General features: G+C 40.2%; 1 protein-coding gene across 1 annotated transcript in view; it reads left to right on the top strand.

Annotated features, from left to right (window-relative positions):
- Positions 1-22037, top strand: part of LOC122807086 (mitogen-activated protein kinase 12-like) — a 672606-nt gene that overhangs the window by 511467 nt on the left and 139102 nt on the right. The window contains exons 9-10 of the mRNA XM_044078025.1: positions 2831-2902; positions 7239-7318. Of these exons, the coding sequence (XP_043933960.1) occupies positions 2831-2902; positions 7239-7318 (152 nt within the window). The remainder of the gene's footprint in view (positions 1-2830; positions 2903-7238; positions 7319-22037) is intronic.

The raw sequence follows: 22037 nt of genomic DNA, 5'->3' as shown, positions 1-22037 counted from the left end.
CATATGAAACATGCACATATTATATACATTTTTTTTTATTTATTTACTCCTTTCATCAGAAGGTCAACATGATTTAGTCATACAACCAGCAAAGAGAGAATGCGTTGAATACATAAATTAAGCATTTAGACAGAAAAATAGCAAAGTGTTACAAGCCTAATCACTGCTGCAATCTAACACTTTTTCTCATGTTTTTATGGTTATATATACGTGTTGGGGGATATAACTGTAGCACTAACATTCCCATAATTTTCTGAACAGAAAGAAAAGAATAAAGTCATAAGTTACTGTATTTTAAAAACTGGTGATTTCATATGAAAGTTTTGCAACACTGGTGTTCTACTATGACTTGTTAGTCAGCATGTTGGTTTCTCCTCTAGTATTCTGCAGTAAATAATATCTGTATGCTTCTTACCTCTGTACTTACCAGAATCTACATAAACCCTTCACCACACTAAGTTCTTTTCATTTCCACTCTGCTAATCAATTGCAAACTAATTTTAATGCATATCCTCAATGTTTACCCCGTACCTTTCACCTCATCATACCCACCACCACAGCTACCTCACAATCTATTACTTTTCATTTAACCAGAGCTGTCCTTCTATATTACCGTCTCTCCTCCCACCTATTAAAATAACTCCTATTTCCTAGCTAACCAAGCAATACTACATCACAGAGCTTTCCTCTCTGTTCTGTTCTACTGTATATTGCTTTTTCTCTTACAAAATTGTCACATAATTACCTTTTCTCACTTTTTGTTCACACCCCATCATAAACAGCCACTACTAGTGTGTGTGTGTGTGTGTGTGTGTGTGTGTGTGTGTGTGTGTGTGTGTGTCTGTGTGTGTGTGTATGTGTGTGTGTGTGTGTGTGTGTATGTGCACTGAAATCCACTGAGAAGTCAATTTCCCAAAGTAAAAAAAGCCAGTACAGCTGATTGAAAATCAAACCAGCAAAAACAGAGGAATAGCTGCCAATGTGCCAAAGAACCAACAAACATAAAGCATTTTTTGCGTCTTTCGGCTTTTCCCGGTTAGGGGTCGCCACAGCGGAACTCCGGTCCACTAATGATTGGTAGTTGATTTTTCCATGCCGAGTTACCAGCCCTGATGCACAACCTTCAACGAAGGTATGCCCATTCACGCATGTCTCCATGCAGAAGACGCTCTAGCTGAGAATCGAACCGGACAGCGTCTTACTGTGAGGCGACAATTCTACTGCAGCACCACATCCAGTAACTTTTACTAAGCCTTTTCTTCCATATATAAAATGGACTTCCTCAGGGTACATTCTAAAAATCAAACATGTGACTTAAATATCCAACCATTAATTCATGTAAAAACATATGACTTGAGAACCTCAGTTACCTAAAATTATACACACACACACACACACATATATATATATATATATATATATATATATATATATATATATATATATATATATATGGTTTACCGACATAATGTTGAATGCTAAATGGTTGAAACTGAATTGGTTGAACACACTATATTGAATGATCAAAATGTTGAAATAAAATTAGTCTAAACACACAATGTCAAAATTATCGAATTTGCCCATTTCTGCACTGTTGTGCAATCTCGGAGTTGATATATTTAAGTTGGGGGGGGGTGCAGGGAGCCATAGCCCCCCTTACAAAATAGTAGAGTTAATCTCATTGCTTTTTCAATGAAATGATTGTAGGCATTTTGATAATTCAATGTTTTGGGTTGAGATGTTATTTTTCAACCAAATGATTATTAGACATTATGACATTCAACATTATGTCGGTAAAACATATATATATATATATATATATATATATATATATATATATATATATATATATACTATTGAAAACTTTAAATACATACATATGAATAAACATTTTATAATTTATATAATCTTCTATTTTTCAAAACACAATTTATATTTACAGTACCATTCAAACCTGAATGTTTGTCAGCTTGTAATTTTAACTGCCATACTGTTTCTCTCTGCTCAGCCTTTTTGTTGAAAACATCCTCTCGCATGTCCATATTAATATTACAATAAAGGACACACTATTAAAGACTGGTTATGTGGGCATAATATAAACATTGCACAGCATGATACCTTTAAGAAAAATGGTACTTTTCCATATGGAAATTGTAAAGCTTCTTGTTTAATGCAAAACAGCAAGTTTATAATTTTTACACATCATAATTTAACATTATTCTAAAACTAGATTTACCTGTGACTCAGAGGGGTTAGTGTACATTGCATTATGTGAAGTATATGAGGCATTTTATGTTGGCATGGCAATCAGAAAATTTTGGAAATGTGTTTTACAGCATTTATATGATATTAAAACAAGCAGTGTTAACAATGCATTACACAGGCACAGTTGAGAATATCCTGAGCATGGAAAACTATTTAAATTGTATAAACTGTGTATATACCAGTGAATACTAAATATGCATGCGCACTTCCATTGCAATGTAGTCATGTAGGGACAATTCCTTGCACTTGGTTATGATATGTTAGTGTTTACTCAAAACTAAACAAATTATTCTGTTTTCACTTTTAAGTGTAACTCTGTAATTTCATGGGGTATTTCTCCCCGGGCCTCTGCTGTAAGTTGTCTCGAGCCATTTAGACATCACCAGTCAAAAAACAAACAATTTTTTTCTGGATCTTATTGGTAAGGAATGATTCTTTAATGGTTTCTTCCTTAATGTACTGCTAAAATCCATTTCTGAAATGCATATTTTCTTTCAAGCATCTCTTCTGTATTGTGTTTATAACTGTCAGTGTGTTTGCTAATATACATGTTTTCTTATTGCAGTGGATATCTGGTCAGTTGGATGCATCTTAGCAGAAATGATTACTGGAGGAGTGCTCTTCCGTGGAACAGACTGTATCTTTTTTTGAAAACAGAGTCATGGTTTCTGAAAAGAAACTGTTTTGCAATTAATGGCTATTAATACATACATACATACATGCATGCATTTACTCACAGGGCTATAAGGATCTCCACACTACTATACCTACAATAACAAAAAAAGAAAGCTAAATTACTTCATGCATCATGTTCATTGCTATGATATAAAAAGGAAACAGTAGAAGGTTCTAAGCAAGAGTAAATAAAAAAGTGAATGAATGAGGGAAAGTTTTATAAAACTTGTCATCTTCTTCTTCTTTTTTCAGCTTTTCCAGGTTAGGGGTCACCACAGAGGATCACCTGTCTGCTCATAATTCAATTATTATCCAAACAGCAGAGAAAAAAAAATAATTGTAATTCAACAACAGCTCTCAGGCTGGTATGTTTATGTAATAAGTAAACAGAGTATGTTTTGAAGGTTTGTAGTTTACCTCTGAAGGAGTAAATATCACCTGGAGAACACCTGTCCAGGTAGCCCAGGTTAGCTGGAAGCTCTCATCATCCTCACTGTCATCTTTTAAAGTAGGACCACAAAGGAATCCAGACTCATTCCTAAAGTCATATTCTGTAAAATCAGCAGAAGTTGCAATGTTTCATAACTTGGGTCAGTCACGGCAGTGCTGACTCCACAAGGATGACAGACAAGGAGTCAGTATCAGTACTAACGCTGTACAGTCTATAGACATGGCAGTTATTGCATCACTGTCTTTGGATCTGGATCTGTGAATAGAACTAATCAGCAGACCAGCACTGACCATGACACCATCACCAGAGGCAGCCCTGAATGAGGTGCCAATCATTGAGGGACTGATCACCAAAGCAGTACTGACCGTGACACCATCACCAGAGGCAGCCCTGAATGAGGTACCAATCATTGGGGGACTGATCACCAAAGCAGCATTGACCATTACATTATCACCAGAGGCAGCCCTGAATGAGGTGCCAATAATTGATGGACTGATCACCAAAGCAGCACTGACCATGACACCATCACCAGAGGCAGCCCTGAATGAGGTGCCAATCATTGAGGGACTGATCACCAAAGCAGCACTGACCATGACACCATCACCAGAGCCAGCCCTAACTGAGGTGCCAATCATTTCATTGAGGGACTGATCATCAAAGCAGGACTGACCATGGCACTATCACCAGAGGCAGCCCTGAATGAGGTGGCACCCATCGAGAGACTATATGTGGCATCATAGCCATAAGCAGTGTTGCCAATCTAATAGCAGCATCCCCATAATCTTAATCCAGATTTGGGGCACAACCAGTATGAGGCTACCAGGGACAAGAGAAACTCCCAAGATACTAGTGTCTCTGCCAGGGTTAGAGCAAACTGTGCAAAAAAGTGTGCTAAACTGAGGAGCATATGCTTCACAAAATCACTACTGAGTCCCAAAGGTGAACTTGGGTCTAAACAGTACATCCTTTTGTAAAGTTACACACTGTACTCTCCAATCACATGCAAGAGGAAAAAACATGAGTTCTAGTAATACAATTCCTAGAAGTCTACCAAACCTAAAGTCAAGTATAATGCTGAAAATGAAGTGAGTGACAGTAAAGTCCCATTACCATTTATGTGAGCTATTTGGACTTTCCAAAGTATAGTCTTCATGGGGGCGGGGCTGATTATTTTTGGCCATAAGTATAGTTAAAGCCTTAAATGCAAGTCAGAGGGCTGGCTTTAAAAAAGTGACCACCTCTGCTTTTTTTCTTCTCTCTTAAAGTGAACAATAATTCATAACACCTCATACCAGATTATGGAACCAAAAAGATACATGTAGGTAGGACACAGCTTTGTTCAACAAATAGTACATTGTTAAAGGGATGCTCTATGGGTCAGCTCAAGAGACATAACATTTACAACTCTGGAGAAAAGCCACCTCTAAAGCTCTGACCTTACCGTTCAGAATCTGAGAAAATGCTACTGCATTAAAAGCAGTATTTCAAGAAGCCTGCACTCTCATTCACCAGAAAGAACCTTAATGGAAAAATATTTACCTGAGGTATTGATTGAGAGTGGGAAAACTTTTTTATGGAAGTAGGACCCAGACTATCCATCACCCGATACAATCAGGAATAAAAATATAAATAAATAAATAAAGAGAAAATTCTAGATGCTGTAGCAGAAAATAACACATATAGATACACACAGAGGAAGACAGCACTGCTGTGTTTACTAAAATAGATGGAAAAATGGAAAAGGTGCAGTCACTCTAGATTAGCATCTGATAGTTCCAGCATTTACCAGAGCAAACAAATTCCACAGTTGTAAAACCTCCCTGCTGCTTCTATAATGCAAGAATACTGGAGCAAGCAAATGCCACAGCTCTAAAATCTCCCAGATGCTTTTATAACGCAAGAGAGCTGGAACTAAAGAATGCCATAGTTCTAAAACATTACTTTTATAATGCAAGAAAAGCATAACCTAGACAAAGGACCCAGCATCAGTGAGTCTACAGCAGATGACTCGATTACATTTTCAGTCTACAAAGTGGGGTCATCCTTCCCTCTCTCACTTCTACCTTACTCTGAAAGAATATGTTAGGGTGCTGACGCCAAACATATATAAACCCATTTGGGATGAAATGTAAAGGCAGAAGATTTAATTTTATTGTAAAAAGACTTATTTAGATAATCTTACACTTGATCCACTCTGGAGAGAATGAACCATGACAAGAAAAATAAGGTATTTCTGTGTGAAATATGTTGTTCCTTTTGGTGGGTAATGATAAGGTAAGTACTACTTTAAACCCAAATAAGTTGTGGCATTAATAAAGTATTAGTAGAAGCCATAAAATGTGCTTGTCAATTCCCTCGTGACAAAGTGCTTCAATTTACTTCACATTACTGAGCAACCGGCAATTTTCCCAACAAAAGACACCCCCTCCAAAGAATTAGGGGGCACAGAGATGCCATATGAACACTTGAGAAGGCCTTTCTCCTGAAATTAAATGTGTAAAAAGGAGGTTTATATTTTATATAAGAAAGACCACAAATGCTAAAAATTAAGTATAAAAATTACGGTTAGTAAAAACAGCACTATTATACAATATGGCAATGGCATATGATAACAGTTTGAGAAAGCAAAACAATATTTGTGCTTTAAATGGGTGGTTTAGAAATGCTAATGATAGTCCCAACTAAATGATATGTGAATTTGAGAAAGTAGGCTGAAATGTATAATTAGACATAATGATCATGTTGTCCTAGGTTAATTAAAAGGATTAAAATGTGTGCATAAGTAAAGCATACTGCACTACAGCTCCAGTCTCCATGTATTAATACCTTGTTATATGGTATGCCTACTGCTATCTGATCTACAATATGCATGCAAGACACTTAAAGGAGAACCGCACCCACAGACTGAAAAAAAATTGATGCTTCCTACATTTTAACACCACTTTTTAGCTTTATATACTTTTTTTTATATTTTTAAATGTAATTCCAGAGTCTGCCCACATGGGGTTTGGCATCTTGATTTTTTAGTCTACCTCTAGGTATCTCACAATATAGGGTTTGGCTTTAAAATTTTACATCATAGCCCCATAAGCTCCTGTCAATGCATAGACTTTACATGTGTTTTTACATATACCCTGCTTTCTTTTAGTCAGTCAAGTTTAATTACCTAAAATTAGGGTATATGTGAAAACACACAAATGCATTGACAGGAACTTAGGGGGTATGGTGTAATATTTTAAAACCAAACACTGCATTGTGGGATACCTAGAGGTAGACCAAAACATCAAGATGCCAAACCCCATGCGGGCAGAGTCTGGATTTACATTTAAAAATATTTTAAAAAGTATATAGAGTTCAAAAGTTTTGTTAAAATGAAATGTAAGAAACATCCAGACATGATGAAATAAACATGTTTTTTTTTCAGACTGTGGGCGAGGTTCTCATTTAACTGTGCACATTGAATTACATTTTAAATCGTTACCTTCCATTACATTGTAGTGATGGAGTGACTGATTGATGTAATTTATTTAAGCAGAAATGTGTCAGTCACTGAAAAATAGCCAGTAATGCTGTACAATGTTAAAATTCATTTTGTGATGTCTTTAAAGATCCATTCAGTGGAACATACGATGTTGATGTTCTGTAAGTTCATTGTGCCATCTTGTGGACATATCTTTAAATGCAGAGAGAATTTTTATGGTTTGTAATCCACAAACTAATATGGATTTTCTATCCTTTTGTTTTACTATCTCAACAATTTTTGAAAAGATTTGTTGTAAAAGCAAATAACTTTCATGTGATTCTGAGAAAGTGAATCTGCTATTTCTTCTTAACAATTTCTTATCAGATTTTGACCAGTTGGATAAAATTATGGATGTCACTGGAACCCCAGATGCTCATCTCATAGAAAAGATGCAGAGTAAAGATGCAAGTACAAAACAGTTTTTAATAATAATAAAATATTCTGTTTACTGCCGGGACACACAAACATAGCACAGCATACATAAAGTCATGAGCCCTCCATTGCAAACTGACAGTGAGATACTGCCCCTGTTATTCAGGCCAAGAGCCACTGCGTTTATAAGAAATGAAAGCAGAGGCATATGGCTTTCATCACAGCTATGGCTATAGTATTCCAAGCACAAATGCAAATGGCTTTGTTCTCTGCCCATAGTGAGAACAGAACATTTTTCCCCAGACTAAGCAGCTGTTTGAATTTCTGAGAAAAAAATATGCTTGGTCTTTTCCAAACTAATACTGGCATCATCTATCAGATTATGTTTACATATTGTATGCCACATTCTTCAGGCAGGAAAAGCCAGCCATACCTAGGTTCACAGGTGTATACTAGGCTAACAACCACTGGAGCCTTTATAAGCCTACCCATGCATCCCAAATAAATCTCTGAATTTGTTGTGCCTTAGAGGTTATTTTGAGGTATGTATGTAAGCTAGGACATGAATTACAGGCTGCCTCTGTCCATTAGAGAAATAGTTACCAGACCAGGGTGAATTTCTAATTTCCCATCCACTGGTCCAGGATATTTCTGAAGAGGGTTAGGGAAGAGCTGTGGAAGAGTTCCACAGAAGGGGGATTTTTTGATACATGTACCTGTCCCCTTAACATGTTCTCTTTAGAGCCAAGCAGAGTTTAAGTCCCTAGATCGAGTAATTATGAAGCTATTGGTGGCTATTGGTTTTGCAGATATGCAAAAGATCCATCAGAGTGGAATCCAAGGATGCCTTGTATATCAGGCATAGCTGGCCTCTCAACGGTCTGTAGGAAACAGAGTAAAGAGATAGGGCTTTGAGGCAATTTGCGTAGGACATACTGTTAATGCCCTGTATTCTTTTAATGAAGAACCTCTGTGGATATTCCAGTTGTTGCATGTGCCTGGTCAGCTTCATATGTAGGGGGTGTTGTACTCAATGAAAGGTGTAATGAGGGCCAAATAGAAAGGAATGATAACCTCCTTGGATCAAGATGCCATGCTCTTGCTTATAAGGTGGGCAGCATAGAATGATTTCCTTACTACCTTAGACACATGTTGGTCGAAGGCCAGGTTACTATTTACATATATCCACAAATCCCTGACTACTGGGTTTACCCCTAGGGAGTGTGTTATCAATGAGGTAGTTTCCTAGGGTGGCCAATTCCACAAACTGTACTATTATGCATTTCTTGGCATTGAGTTTTAAGTTGTGGCTTGGAACTAGTCATTTGTCTGTCTTAGTCCTTCCTGTAGGCTGATAGCATCTTGGGGATTCTATGACTGCTCCCAGTTTGCAGTCATGTGCAAACTTGGTCAGTCAGAGAGGCTCTTGGCATTCACCTTGACTTCTGAGAAGTGTACAAGGAGTGGACCCAGCACAGAGCCCCAAGGGACTCTGCTTGAAACTAGCCTCTTTGTGGAGGTGGTCTCTCCTATCCTAACTTCCTGGGTCCTATCTGATATCCAGATGGCTATCCAGAGCATTTATTTATTTATTTATTGATATTTGTTGACCGGGAGTGTCCGACTGGATGAAGGTCCATTTTCAGCGGAGGCCCGGGGAGAAAAGCTCCACAGTTAAAATAAACAGACAGTAGTTACATTGGATTACATAGCGATTAACAATTTATATAGCAATTACTTACAACATATTTACAGATGAAGAACATAGTACATCAGTAGACAACTAGAATCTTTATCTGTGAAGTACATAACAGACATTAACAAATGTTACAATAAGAAGTTCCTGCTGTATAATAAGTATTAGGCTTATGAGCATCTGAGCTTGCTATAATCAAGGTAGTTAGTGGGGTGGAAAGAAAGGTAGTGGTTGGATGGGGTGGGTGATATTAGAGTGTGAGTTGCAAGGGCATAGCCAGCATGTTTTTAGGTGTGCTTTTAGTAAAGGTTTGAAGTGGGTACATGATGGTACGGAGGTAATTGTGGGTGGGAGGGAGTTCCATAATTTGGCTATGGCACAAGAGAATAGTGCTTCACCAGCAGAGATATTGGCTTTAGTGATCTGCAAGTGATTTTTTTTGCTGGATCTTAGTGGTCTGGTGGTGCGATAGGGTTGGAGTAGATTCTGGAGGGGTGGGACATTTAGTGGATGGTTTACTAGTTTGTGGGCGAGTGAGAGTTCATACCATTGAAGGAGGTGAGGGAGTTCAAGCCAGCCCAGTTCGGCAAGTGAGAGACAGTGGTGACTATGGTAGGATGCCCCTGTGGCGAATTTGGCGATTTTGTTGTAGCAGGCCTCTAGCTTGTTTAGATTGCATTGCCTTAGGTTGGTATATATATATTGAAGAGGCATAAAGTAGGGTGGAGATAAGGTGGGAATTTGCTATTGAAATCTTTGCTGCTTTGGTGAGAAGTTGCTTATTTCTGTATAACGCTCCTAGTTTTTTGTAGACTTTTTTTATGGTCATGGATATATGAATGTCAAATTTTAGTTGATTGTCAATTTCCAATCCTAGCAATTTGGTGTGTTCAGTTGGGTATGTAGTGATGTTGTCTTTTGCTGTGATGTTAAAGTGAGAGTTATTTTGGGTATGTTTGGTGAGTTGGAAGATGAGTAGTTTAGTTTGGTTTGGGTTGAGTATTAATTGGGCATCGGATAACCAAGTTTCAACAGAGGAAAAGGCTTCCTGTGTGACTTTTTGCAGTTTGAGAAGGGACTGGGTTGAGCAGATGATGGTTGAGTCATCTGCGTATTGTATGAGTGTGCCATGTTTGGTGGCAGAGGCTAGATTATTGGTGAAAACAGAGAAGAGTAGGGGTCCAAGGATGGATCCTTGGGGAACCCTATGGAGACAGGTAGTTGGGGAGATATGTCATTCTGCCATACAATGGATTGTTGGCGGTCAGACAGGTAACTCTGAAACCAGTTGGTGACTGATTGTGAGAAGGATAGGTTATTGAGGACAGAGATAAGGTGTTTGTGTGGGACCATGTCAAATGCTTTAGATAGGTCTAGGAAAGTAGCAGAGGAGAGATAGCCATTGTTTTTATGCTGAAGGATAGTGTTAGTAAAGGAGAGTAAGGCAGTAGTGGTGCTATGGTTTAGTCGGAAACCATGCTGAGTATTGGAAAGGAGGTTTGCTAGTAAGGAGGTAGTCTGAGACCTGAGAGTGTATGCACCTTTCTAGTATTTTGGAGAGTGGAGAGAGAATAGCTATGGGGTGGTAATTGGTTAGTTCTGTGGAGGGTCCGCCTTTGTGGAGGGGAATTATATGTGATACTTTCCACAGTGTGGGAACGTAACTTTCTGACAGAGATCGGTTAATCAAGATGGATACTGGGTAGGCCAGAGCATCAGCTGCGATTTGTAGGTATTCACTTGGGAGGTTGTCTGCTGCTAATTTGGTGGGCTTAAGTTTAGTCAAGAGTTTTTTTATGTTGGAGGTAGGTACAGGAGAAAAAGAGAAGGCAGTGGGGAGATTACTAGTTGAAGGTGTGGGTTGGAGGGGAGGGGGTTGTGTTGTTTAGCTAGTGATAGTATGGTTTGTGTGAAGTGTGTGTTGAATGAGGTATCAATATTTTCTGAGGAGTGAGGGATGTTAGGAGGAGAGGTACTGACTTTTCCTGGGTGGAGGATGGAGTTTATGGAGGACCAGAATTGTTTGGGGCTGTGTTGGGAGGAGTCTAGGGCAGAATAGTAGTATTGGAATTTGTCCTGTTTTATTAGCTTTTTGACTCTGTTGCGTAGTTCTAGGAATTTCTGTCTAGTTGAGGGGGTTTTGGTTTTGCGCCAGTGCACCCAGGCTTTATCCCTGTTTTTCATTTCTGACTTAGGGGTTTTCTGTAGCCGTGGGGAGGGTTGTGCCTTGATTCTGGAAAGTCTTATGGGGGCATGGTAATTAAGAAGTGTAGTAAAGTATAAGAAGTGTATAAGAAATGTTAATTAAGGTTTATGCCTAATTCTGAGAATTTTTTAAAATGTCTGAGTGTGGTATTGTATCAAATACCATAGCCAGGTCAAGGTAGGAATTATGCACAATTTTACCTACATCCATTGCCTTGATGACCTTTTCAAAGACATCCACTAACTTAAGTAGGCATGACCTGCCCCTGACAAAGCCAAACTGGGTTGGATCCAGTATCTGTAGGTTTCCTGTGTCATCATTAATTATTTCCATGATAATTCTTTCTATAGCTTTGCATATGAGACTGGTCACACCTATGGGCTGTAGTTCCCAGGGTCCGTTGATGGACAGGGGATCCCCTGCACAGAGGAATGACTGTTGAAGTCCTCCATTCGTGTGGCACAAAGCCTGTCTGGAGGTTATGGTTAAATAGTGACTTCAGTGGCCCTGATAGGTCATGTTTCAGATTATTTAGGATGTATCCTGGGATATTTTATCAGGGCATATCAATGCAATGTTCTTGACCTAAGAGACCACATTTAGAACTTGCTCCCTAGTCACAGTTGTGAGGCTTGTTTGATGATATTTCCATGGGGGAAACACACACACACACACACACACACACACACACACACACACACACACACACACACACACACACACACACACACACACACACCAGTTGGACAGGCTCATCCACATTTCTAATCTTTGCGAATTTGGAATTTGCAATTGCTTTGAAACTTATAGGGTTGTTGTTGTTGTGTCTTTCGGCTTTTCCCAGTTAGGGGTCGCCACAGCGGAACTCCAGTCCGCTAATGATTGGCAGTAGATTTTTACATGCTGGCTTGCCGGGCCTAATGCACAACCTTCAACGAAGGAATGCCCATTCATGCATGTCGCCACACAGAAGACGCTCTAACTGAGAATCGAACGGGCAACGTCTAACTGTGAGGCAGGTATTAATCTATAATATCTGACAACTATTTTTAGTTTTAAAAAACTATAAACTATGTGTTCCTGATTAACTTCTGTATTCTAAGTACATATTCAACAAACTGTATTATGATTTGAAATCATGCCTGATATTTTATATGGAGTTTTGAATATTCTACATTTATAGAAAACCCTGTGCAACCTGTTTCCAAATATAAGGAGTTATGCACCTTGGATCTTTAATACCAATTACTGTATCATCAAAATTAGGAAAGTCCTGTTTTGTCATATAATTCCAACAATCATTAGAAACTGTAGCTTCTAAGGACCTATTTTATGAGGAATATAACTATGACGTAGTAGTAAATGTACCTTATTGAACTAAAGCTAGTAGCTTTAAAATTCAGAAATTGTTGACTATGATACTCTTGAGGTTGGTTGAATTTACTTTCTAATAAGATCTCTCCAAACTGTTGTGTATATAGGTTCATAGGTATGTACTAGGCTAATGACCACAAGGGCCTTTTTAAGCCTAGCCATGCATCCCAAGTGTCTGACAAGTTGTGGCACCCTTGATAAGTGTAAGTAGGGGCTTGGAAGATGAAACGTTTACAAGCAGAGTCCTGAGAGATGAACCATTTACAGGCTGCACATGTCCATTACAGATATAGGTGCCAAACTAGGGAAGAATTTCCTGTTCCCCATCCCATTTTCCAAGCTACACTTGAATTGGTTTAGGGAGGAACCCTGCTTCACATGGATGAGAAGCTTGTTTCAGAGAAGGGGTAGTCTTTAGGATACATACCTGCCTCTCTAGCAGGTCCTGTATATGTCACAGGCAAGGTTTAAGTGTTTAGAATGGGTAATTCTTGTGCTCTTTCTTTTGCAGATATGCAGGAGGTCCATCATGGTGGTGTCTGACAATGCCTTGTATGCCAGGTATAGATCTCCCATCAACAGCCTGTAGGAGACAGAATCCAGGGATGGGGCCTTGAGGCAGTCTGCATAGGATATACTAACTCCCTGTATTCTTTTAGTGAAAAACATCTCTGATCATTCTAATTGTTGGACGTAGCTAGTTAGGTACATACCAAAGGGTGAATTGTACTCAATGATAGGTCTAACGAATATTGAATACAGTGGAACAATGACCTCCTTGGACCTAGATGCCATATCTTTGTTTATAAGTTGCACAACATACAATGAGTTTCCTCACTACTGTAGACATGTGATGATTGAAGGCTAGATTACTGACTATGTGTATCCCCATGTCCCTGACTACTGGGTCAACTCTTAGGGGTGTGTTATAATATGATAGTTACCAGGGATGGATGGCTTCCTGAAGGGTACTATTATGCATTTCTCAGCATTTAGTTTTAATCTATGGCTCTGACAACATTTATTTGCCTCTGTCAGCCCTTCTAGAGAACATTTGTGTTGGTAGGGATTCTATGACTGCTCCTAAATTGCAATCATCTGCAAATTTAGTCTTCAGAAAAGTAAATGCCGAAAGGGAGTGGTCCCAGAACCATTTCTTGAGGGGCTCCACTTGTGACTGACCTCTTTGTAGAGGTGGACTCCCCAATTCTAACTTCCTTTGTCTTGATTATGAGCCAGCTGGCTATTCACTGGGTGGCATAAGGATTTATACCTAACTTCCTGAATTTATCAACAGTGCTCAAGGCCAGGTCAAGGTAGGCAGTGTGAACTGATTTGCCTCATCCACTGCACTGGTGACCTTCTCAAAGAAGTCTACCAGGATAAGTAGGCATGACCTCCCCTTGATGAAACCAATTTGGGTTGTGTCCAGTATCTAGAGGTTTCCTATGTCATTATTGATCATCTCCATGATAATTCTTTCCAAGGCTTTGCATATGACACTAGCAAGACCTATGGGTCTATAGTTTCCAGGTTCTGAGATGTCCCACCTTTGTGCAGAGGGATGACTGTGGCTGCACTACATTTATGAGGGAGGAAGCCTATATGGAGGCTACAGTTAAACAGTAATTTTAGCTGTCCAGATAGGTCATGTGTCATGCTATTCAGAAGGCATGCTGGGATATTGTCTGGACCCATTGATGCAGTGTTCTTGGCCTTAGAGAGAGCATTAAGGACCTGTTCCCTAGTGATAGTAAGGGAAGTTATATTTGATGGTATTTCCTGAGGGGTTGTTGAGGGAGAGAGAGGGGTAAAGTTGGAGCTGAATTTGTTGGCCAGTAAGTTTTCTATATCGTCTGGCTCAGTATAGGTGGCTCCATTAACAATGAGCTCTGCACACAGTTGTATATTGTCTTAGAATTTGCAGGCATAGCTAAAGAATGCCTTGTGGTGTCCGTGGCCTTGGAGGCCAAATTTACATCAAATTTGGCTTTGGTAGACTTTATTTGTCCTCTGAGTTGTTTGTTTAATGTGATGAGAGTGCTTTTATCCTAATGGGTGCTACACCTCCTAATTTTTGCTATGATTTTCTTCCTCTTGTCATACAGCCTATTGATGTTGTGATTCAGGGTGGCTTGTTTTTTTGAGTTAGTTCTGTACTTCTTCCTGGTGGGTACAGCTGGTACTATGCAGCTATTAACATGCTTGTATAGGGTTTCTGTGAACAGTTCTGCATAAGCAGCAGTGTTCTCGGGGTTTATGGGGGCGAAATTTTGTCAGGTTATCACTTAACAGTAGGAAGTTAGCCTTAGAGTAGTTCTTGAACATTCCAGGGTTATCTGGGGTTCCAGGTTTGATATTTACTTCAAAGAAGACCATTCTGTGGTCTGACCTTACCAGAGAAGACATTACACTAGGGAAGTGCAACATTCTCCCATATTAATGAGGACCTGATCCAATATGTTTGCACCCTTGGTCGGTGTATTGACAATGTGGTCCAGGGGCTTGTGTTTACAAAATCCAGGTATCGCTATGCCTGCACATTTGCTGACATATATGGGTAAAGTTGCCCATGAATTTGGTATTAGGTTGGATGGTGTGTGTTCCCAATACATTTAAACACGTGTTATGGGTTTCCTGGTGCATAGAGGGAGACATATAGCTTGCAGGGAAGTGATATGGGATTTTGCCTATGGTGATTTGAAGATGGAGAAGCTCATGTGCAGTGTCCTGTTTGACCAGTCTTAAGGTATATTTATTTTTTATGTAAATCAAGACACCTCCACCTTTAGTCCCTATCTGTAGTAGGTGGTCTAAAGGTGTGGAAGGCATTATAGCATTGCACTGCAGATGCACATATGTCAGCATTCTCTAGGGTGAGGAGAGCTTGTTGGGAGTGGAGTGTTTTGTTTGGATTCCTAGCATTGTGCAGTAAGACCTTTAGAGTTTCCTGGTTTTGATTTGCTATGTCAGAAGTACTTTCAGTTTGGCATTGCCAAAAAAAAACGCACTGTGGTGGAGGAAAATGTTTTAGCTAATATATGAAAGCCTAGAGGGGATACGTGCAGACCATCCCTGTCAAAGCAGAGTGGTCTGTTGACCATCTCCTTCCATGCTGACAAATATTGCACCCCCTTAAAATAATACCAGAAACTAAGCCAATTATTAAAGTCAGTCATGTTCTGTTCATATTATGGCATCATCCCTGGAGAAGGTAAAATGTTGCTCAGTGCTAGGCTCATACCAGCCTTGGACACATATCTGAGAGCTCCATGATATCCCTCTTCATATAGAGTAGGGAGGTATGTCTAAGGTCATTTACACACACATGGGCTATGACTAAGTTATACTGATACTTGTTGTCCAATGACCTCAGTGCATGCATAATGTGATGGATCCTAGCCCTGATAAGCAACCTTACCTTTCACCCTGGAAATAACAAAAGTCTGGACAAAGGTCCATGAAAAGTAGGTACAACTGGCCAAAACTCGGGACACTGATTAACAACTAATTTTCATGCATAATTATGCAACCCTGCCCACTCCTATGGAATTGTGGGATACCAACATGAACACTGACATCACTAAACAATAATAAATAATGGCAGACATTTGAATTTCAGACTTCTTATCCCTCAGAAAATACATAATAATGCAAAACATGTTATTCTAACAACTATCTGAGTTTAGAAGAGCAATAGTTAAAACCTGTCCCTATTTTTGAGCCTTTGTCACACCATTATTTTTGGCTTTGTCCAGATTTCTTGCTCTGAGAGATTGAGAGGTATCAGCTCACAATGGCTATCACTGCTACTTCTCAGTCATAGCTTTGCTGACTGCGAGATCTCGAAAGCAACAGTGTAAAAAATGTAAATCACTGACTTGCAGTTGTAGGCTTGCAGCACTTCACTAAAGTGACAGCACTAGGCACCATAGGTTCATAGGTTGGTAATAGGCTATCAGCCCTTGGGCCTATGCAAGCCTAGCCATAACAATTTCCTGGCTATTTCTTCCCACATTATTTACTTTCCTGGACCCCTGTCTAGCAGGGTGACTGGCGTGATCCCCGGGGTGAATTTCCTTTCTCCCATCCAATCGTCAAGGTTCCTTTTGAAGAGGGCCAAAGAGGCACTCTGCTTGACATGTATGGGCAATCTATTCCAGAGTCTGGGGAGTCTCTGGGTCAGGAACCTATCCCTCCAGCATGTTTTGTTTATTGTGATGACAAGGTTTAGATCCCTGGAGCGTGTGGCTCTGAGGGATTGGGATTTCTTTAAGTGTAGCATGTCCAACAGCTCTGGGTTTGACATTGCCTTGTATGTTAAGCAGAGATCGCCTCTGAGTAGACAATATGCAACAGAGTATAGCTGGAGTTTTTTAAGGCGGTCAGTGTAGGGCATCTGCTTTAGGCCTGTGATTCTTTTAGTGAAGTATTTCTGCGGCCTTTCCAGTTGTTGCAGATATCTTGAGAGGTACATACCAAACAGGGCATTGTATTCTATAATGGGTCTAATGAGGAATGAGTACAGTGGGACAATGACCTCCTTTTTTCTGGATGAAAAGCCCTTAGTGATGAGGTGTGCCACATAGAAGGATTTCCTGACTGCTGTGGTGATGTGGTTATTGAAGGTGAGACCACTGTCCACCTGTGCCCCTAAGTCTCTTATCACACTTTTGCTGTTTAGTGTACTGCCATCTATATGGTAATTCACGGGTACATGTTTTTTCCAAAAGGGGATAACTATACATTTCTTGGCATTGAGTTTGAGACCATGGCTCTGGCACCAAGCATCTGTTTCTGTAAGGCCCTTTTGTAGAGTATCCACATCATTTGGGGATTCAATAATGGCTCCCAGTTTGCAGTCATCTGAGAACTTTGTTAGCCAGAGTCCCTAAGTGTTGGCCTGTACTTCAGAGAAGTAGATGCCAAACAAGAGCGTTCCCAGGACTGAACCCTGAGGTACTCCACTTGTCACTTGTCTGGAGCTGGATTTGGAGTCGGCTACTTTTACAGTGTGGGTTCTATCAGTAAGCCAGTTAGCAACCCATTGGGTGACGTAGGGATTAATGCCCAGCTTAGTAAGTTAATCTATGATTCCAGAGTGGGGGATGGTGTCAAAGGCCATGGCAAAGTCTAGATAGGCTGTGTGAACCTCCTTACCCTTGTCCATGGCTCTGGAGACTGATTCGAAGAAGTCAGTCAGGTTCAGGTGACAAAATCGGCCCTTCATGAACCCCAACTGGGTGGGGTCCAGTGTTTGAAGGTTGCCAATGTCTTTGTTTATAAGTTCCATGATAATACGCTCCATGGCCTTGCAGATAAGGCTTGTCAGACTGACGGGACGGTAGTTTCCGGGATCCAAGATGGATCCCCCCTTGTGGAGTGGGATAACTGTAGCTCTGCGCCACTCAGTGGGCATGAAACCTGAGGTGAGGCTATGATTAAACATGACACTTAGGTGAGGTGCCAGTTCATATTGTAGTTCATGTAGTACACAGCCCGGGATGTCATCTGGTCCCATGGATGCTGTATTCTTAGCTTTGGAGAGTGTGTTTTTTACCTGTGTGGCTGTTATTACCGGAATTTGGCAACCTTCCAGTATTGAGATGGGCCATTTAGGGGGTGAGAGGGGGGTGAAGTTGGCACTGAATCGATCTGCCATGATATTGGCAATATCCTTAGGATCAGTATATTTAATGCCATTCTGTTTTAGCTCAGAGCAGATCTGAGCATTGCCATTTAGATTCTTAACATAGTTATAGAATGCCTTGTGGTTGTCTTTGGAATCTTTGGCAATTTTATTTTCGTAACTAGCTTTGGACAATTTTATGAGGGATTTCAGTTTCTTACTGAGGCTGGTAAGGGAGTTTTTTGCATCCTGGGATTTTCCTCTTTTCTGCAACAGTTTCTTCCTTTTGTTGTAAAGTTTGTTTATGGCAGGGGACCATCAAATTGGCTTCCTTTTTCTGGATGAGAGCATCTTGGTTCTATATGGGATGGCACGATTCATGCATGAGCAGATGAGCTCATCCAGTGCCTTAGTGTAGGATTCAGCAGTTGAACTTTCAGTTCCCGTCTGCATGGGTGTCATGAAGTTTGTCACTTCTGACTTGAGTAGCATGAAGTTGACTTTGGAGATGTTTTTTATGGAGGTTTCCTTACTGGAGGGTGGGGATGGGATGTGGATGTTAAGGGTGATTAGCTTATGGTCAGACCTGACTAACAAGGGGGTGACCATAGGTGTGGAGCATCGATTTCCCATGTTGGTAATGACCAGGTCTAGGATATTGGAGCCCCTGGTGGGACTATGGATTAGTTGATCCAGGGCATTGGAATTTATGAATTCCAAGAACTGTTGGGCAAAGATGTTGGTACATGAGTAGTTTTCCTAGTTAATGGCAGGGTAGTTAAAATCACCCAGTATTAGGGTGTTTGGTTGTATCTTAATATTTTCCAGTATGTTTAGAAAGGTGTAGTGAGAATCCTGGGGCATGGTGGGGGATCTGTAGCAAGCTACAATTTGGATTGCAGTCTTACCTAGTGTTAGTTGCACCTGGAGAATTTCAGACGCATTGTGTTGGGCAACTAGCCTGGTGGTGTGAATATCCTTGGTGAATATTGACACTCCTCCACCTTTAGTGTTTCGGTCCTGGTTTGGTGGCCGAAAAGTGTGGTAAGAGTTGTAGCCTGGTATTGCAGGGGTGCTCTCTGGAGCCTTGAACCAGGTCTCAGTTACTGCACAGATATCAATGTTCTTCATTTTTAGGAGTGCCTTGAGAGAGTGCATTTTGAGGTTTAGACTTCTAGCATTGAGTAGCATTACCTTCAGATTTTGCATGCTTGTACCTGTTACAATGGTGGTTTTGTCCTTTGAACTTTGCCTAAAAAAGGCACTATAGGGGTGGCAAGAGCCTTAGCCAGTAACCTGAATCCCAGGGGTGACAGATGCAGACCATCTCTGGCAAAGCATCATGGTCTGTCGATCATGTCGTCCCAGGCAGACAGATACTGGATCCCCTTTGAATGACACCAGATGCTTAGCCAATTGTTGAAGTCAATCATTTTGTCCTTATATCGTGGTATCATTCTGGGTGAAGGCAGGATGCTACTCAGGGCTAGGGTCATACCTGCTTGGGCCACATGATCCGAGAGCTCTTCCATGTCTCTTTTCATGTAGTCTAGGGAGGTACATCTCAAGTCATTTACTCCAACATGGACAATGACAGAGTCATATTTGTACTTGTTGTGGAGTGACTTGAGTGCATGCGTTATGTGGCGGATCCTGGCACCCGACAGGCAGCTGACTGTAATTTTCTCCTTGTTCAACCTGGTGAGTGGGACATCAGTGTGCCGGACTATAGAGTCACCTATGACTAAAGTGTTAGGTACGTTGTCTTGCCTTAGGGGCTGTTGCTGGGTGGCACACTGGTGTTGTGAGCTATGTGACACTTTGGTTGTGATTGGTGTTTGTTTGTGTTTCCGCTTCAGAGGTCCTTGTTACTTGGGCATGTTATAGTTAAGGGCCTCTGCATATGTGAATTTAGTGTTGCTATATGTGGGTGTTGGTGGTGTGGGTTTAGAAGGGCTATGTGTTGCTTGAGGTGTAGTGTGAGTGTTAACCTTCTCCTCTTGACTGTCTAGCACAATCTTGGGTGGAGAGAGCTTTGCTTCCATTTTGGCTATGTAAGTGCATCTCTCACAGGTTGTAATGTTGGGTGGTAGGAGGAGAGGGTTGTCGTGTACATGAGGCAATTGCTACATTGCCCCAGTATGCCCAGATGCACCAGGTGGACAGGAGAAATCACCGGAAGCTGACCCTTGGACATGCCTGGTTTGGTGCTTTTTTTTTTTTTTTTGTAAAGTACAGGAGCTGTTTTCCCTTACCTTAGCAAGGTACTTTGCAATTATAGTCTGTTTAGTGTCTATGATTAATTTCTCCTTATTAACAAGGAGAGTTGAGTGCTCGTATCAGTTTAAGGCTTCCTAGTGCTTTCTAGCAGGTATTAGAGCAAGTGCTAGTCACAGGAATGCTTAAAGGTAAGATGAAAAAAAAAGCACACTGCAGTGTGCACTAGAGAAGTTAGATGTGAAAGTAGGTAACTTACATTTTACCTGTTTAAAAAGTTAAGGTTTAGTGGAGAGTTAATATTTTTAAAACAGCAAGATGGATTGAAAGGGGTGGTCACTTTTGTATTCTGGTACTATGGAATACAGTAGGATGGCCAATAAATTTAAATAGTTGAAGGGGAGGGATTTCTAAAATGATGATTTTGTGATTACTCACACAAACATAATACAACTTTTCCAGTAAGTTTGTTCAAAGTATTTACACTTTCCCACCAGTTTCCTATGTCTGCTTGTAAAGGGTCACTCAAGTCCTCCTTTCAAGTTAAAAAAGTGCTTGGGTCGGATGTCTCAACTTTACAAATTATTCTCAGAACTACTGCCAAAAAATACAAGCAACATTTTTGGTTACCTGTCCAGGTGTGCTTCTTGTTAAAATCCAATCACAAGGCCCTACCAGTCAGTATTATGACCTCCCCCAGCTCATAACTACTCACACAAGCCAAAGAAATACAGAATGCCTTCAAACAAAAGATTACATAAATACGGATAAATATCTCTTCAGTCCTGCATCAGTGAAAATGAACCCATCTGTGTAACTGTTGGAACTACTAGATAATTACATCTGCAAAAACACATTCAACAGACTGCATCACATTGGTGTATTTTAATGTTCCAGTAAAGTTAGAAAGTATAAGGAAAGCGAATTCCACTCATTTGTGTTTTAAGAACTTAAAAGGCTCTAAAATCTAACCCCCCCCCCCACATGAACTGCACTCACAGTTGTAGTAAAATAAATTAGAATAGATTCTAGTGTGGAAGTTCTGTTCCATTAACTAAGCGAGTCAGGTTAGGTTTATCACGTTCGCCGTTTCTTAAAAGCTGACAGTATGCTAGTTTGCACCCTCGCGCTTTGAAAATGACTTATTTAACCTGTATTACCAACAATTACTGTCTGCACCACAAAATTTTACTTGGTTCTACCAGAACATGCCATGTTATAAGTGTTTCGTTACAGTCATCATGCTGTTCTACAGCATTCAAGAAATGCTAGCTATTTTTTCCATCAAGGAGCATGACGTTTATGGTCTACTGCACTGGGCGTTATGTTTATCCATAAATATGCAGCCTATGTTAATTAAAATAACAAGAAAACAATGTGAAATAATGGTCCTCCTCAGTAACAAAGTTAAGGAAAACAGTATAAGGTATGTGTAAAGAACTGCATAAAGTTGAAGACTAAAACAGTGGCATACTGGCGCATCTTGCTTGGAAGTACGTCATGTTACAGCTATGCATAGCATAATATTTGCAATGCACTTATTTCAAAAACGCAGTCCTAATTCCTTTTATTAACATGCCCTCCTTTCACCATCTATCGCTTTTTTAAAAAATCATTTTGTAACCATGG

Source organism: Protopterus annectens, chromosome 7.part0 (genome assembly GCF_019279795.1).
Source record: "Protopterus annectens isolate FY-2018-M chromosome 7.part0, PAN1.0, whole genome shotgun sequence".
In the NCBI taxonomy this organism is placed as follows: domain Eukaryota; kingdom Metazoa; phylum Chordata; order Ceratodontiformes; family Protopteridae; genus Protopterus; species Protopterus annectens.
This window is presented reverse-complemented; position numbering and strand designations above follow the sequence as displayed.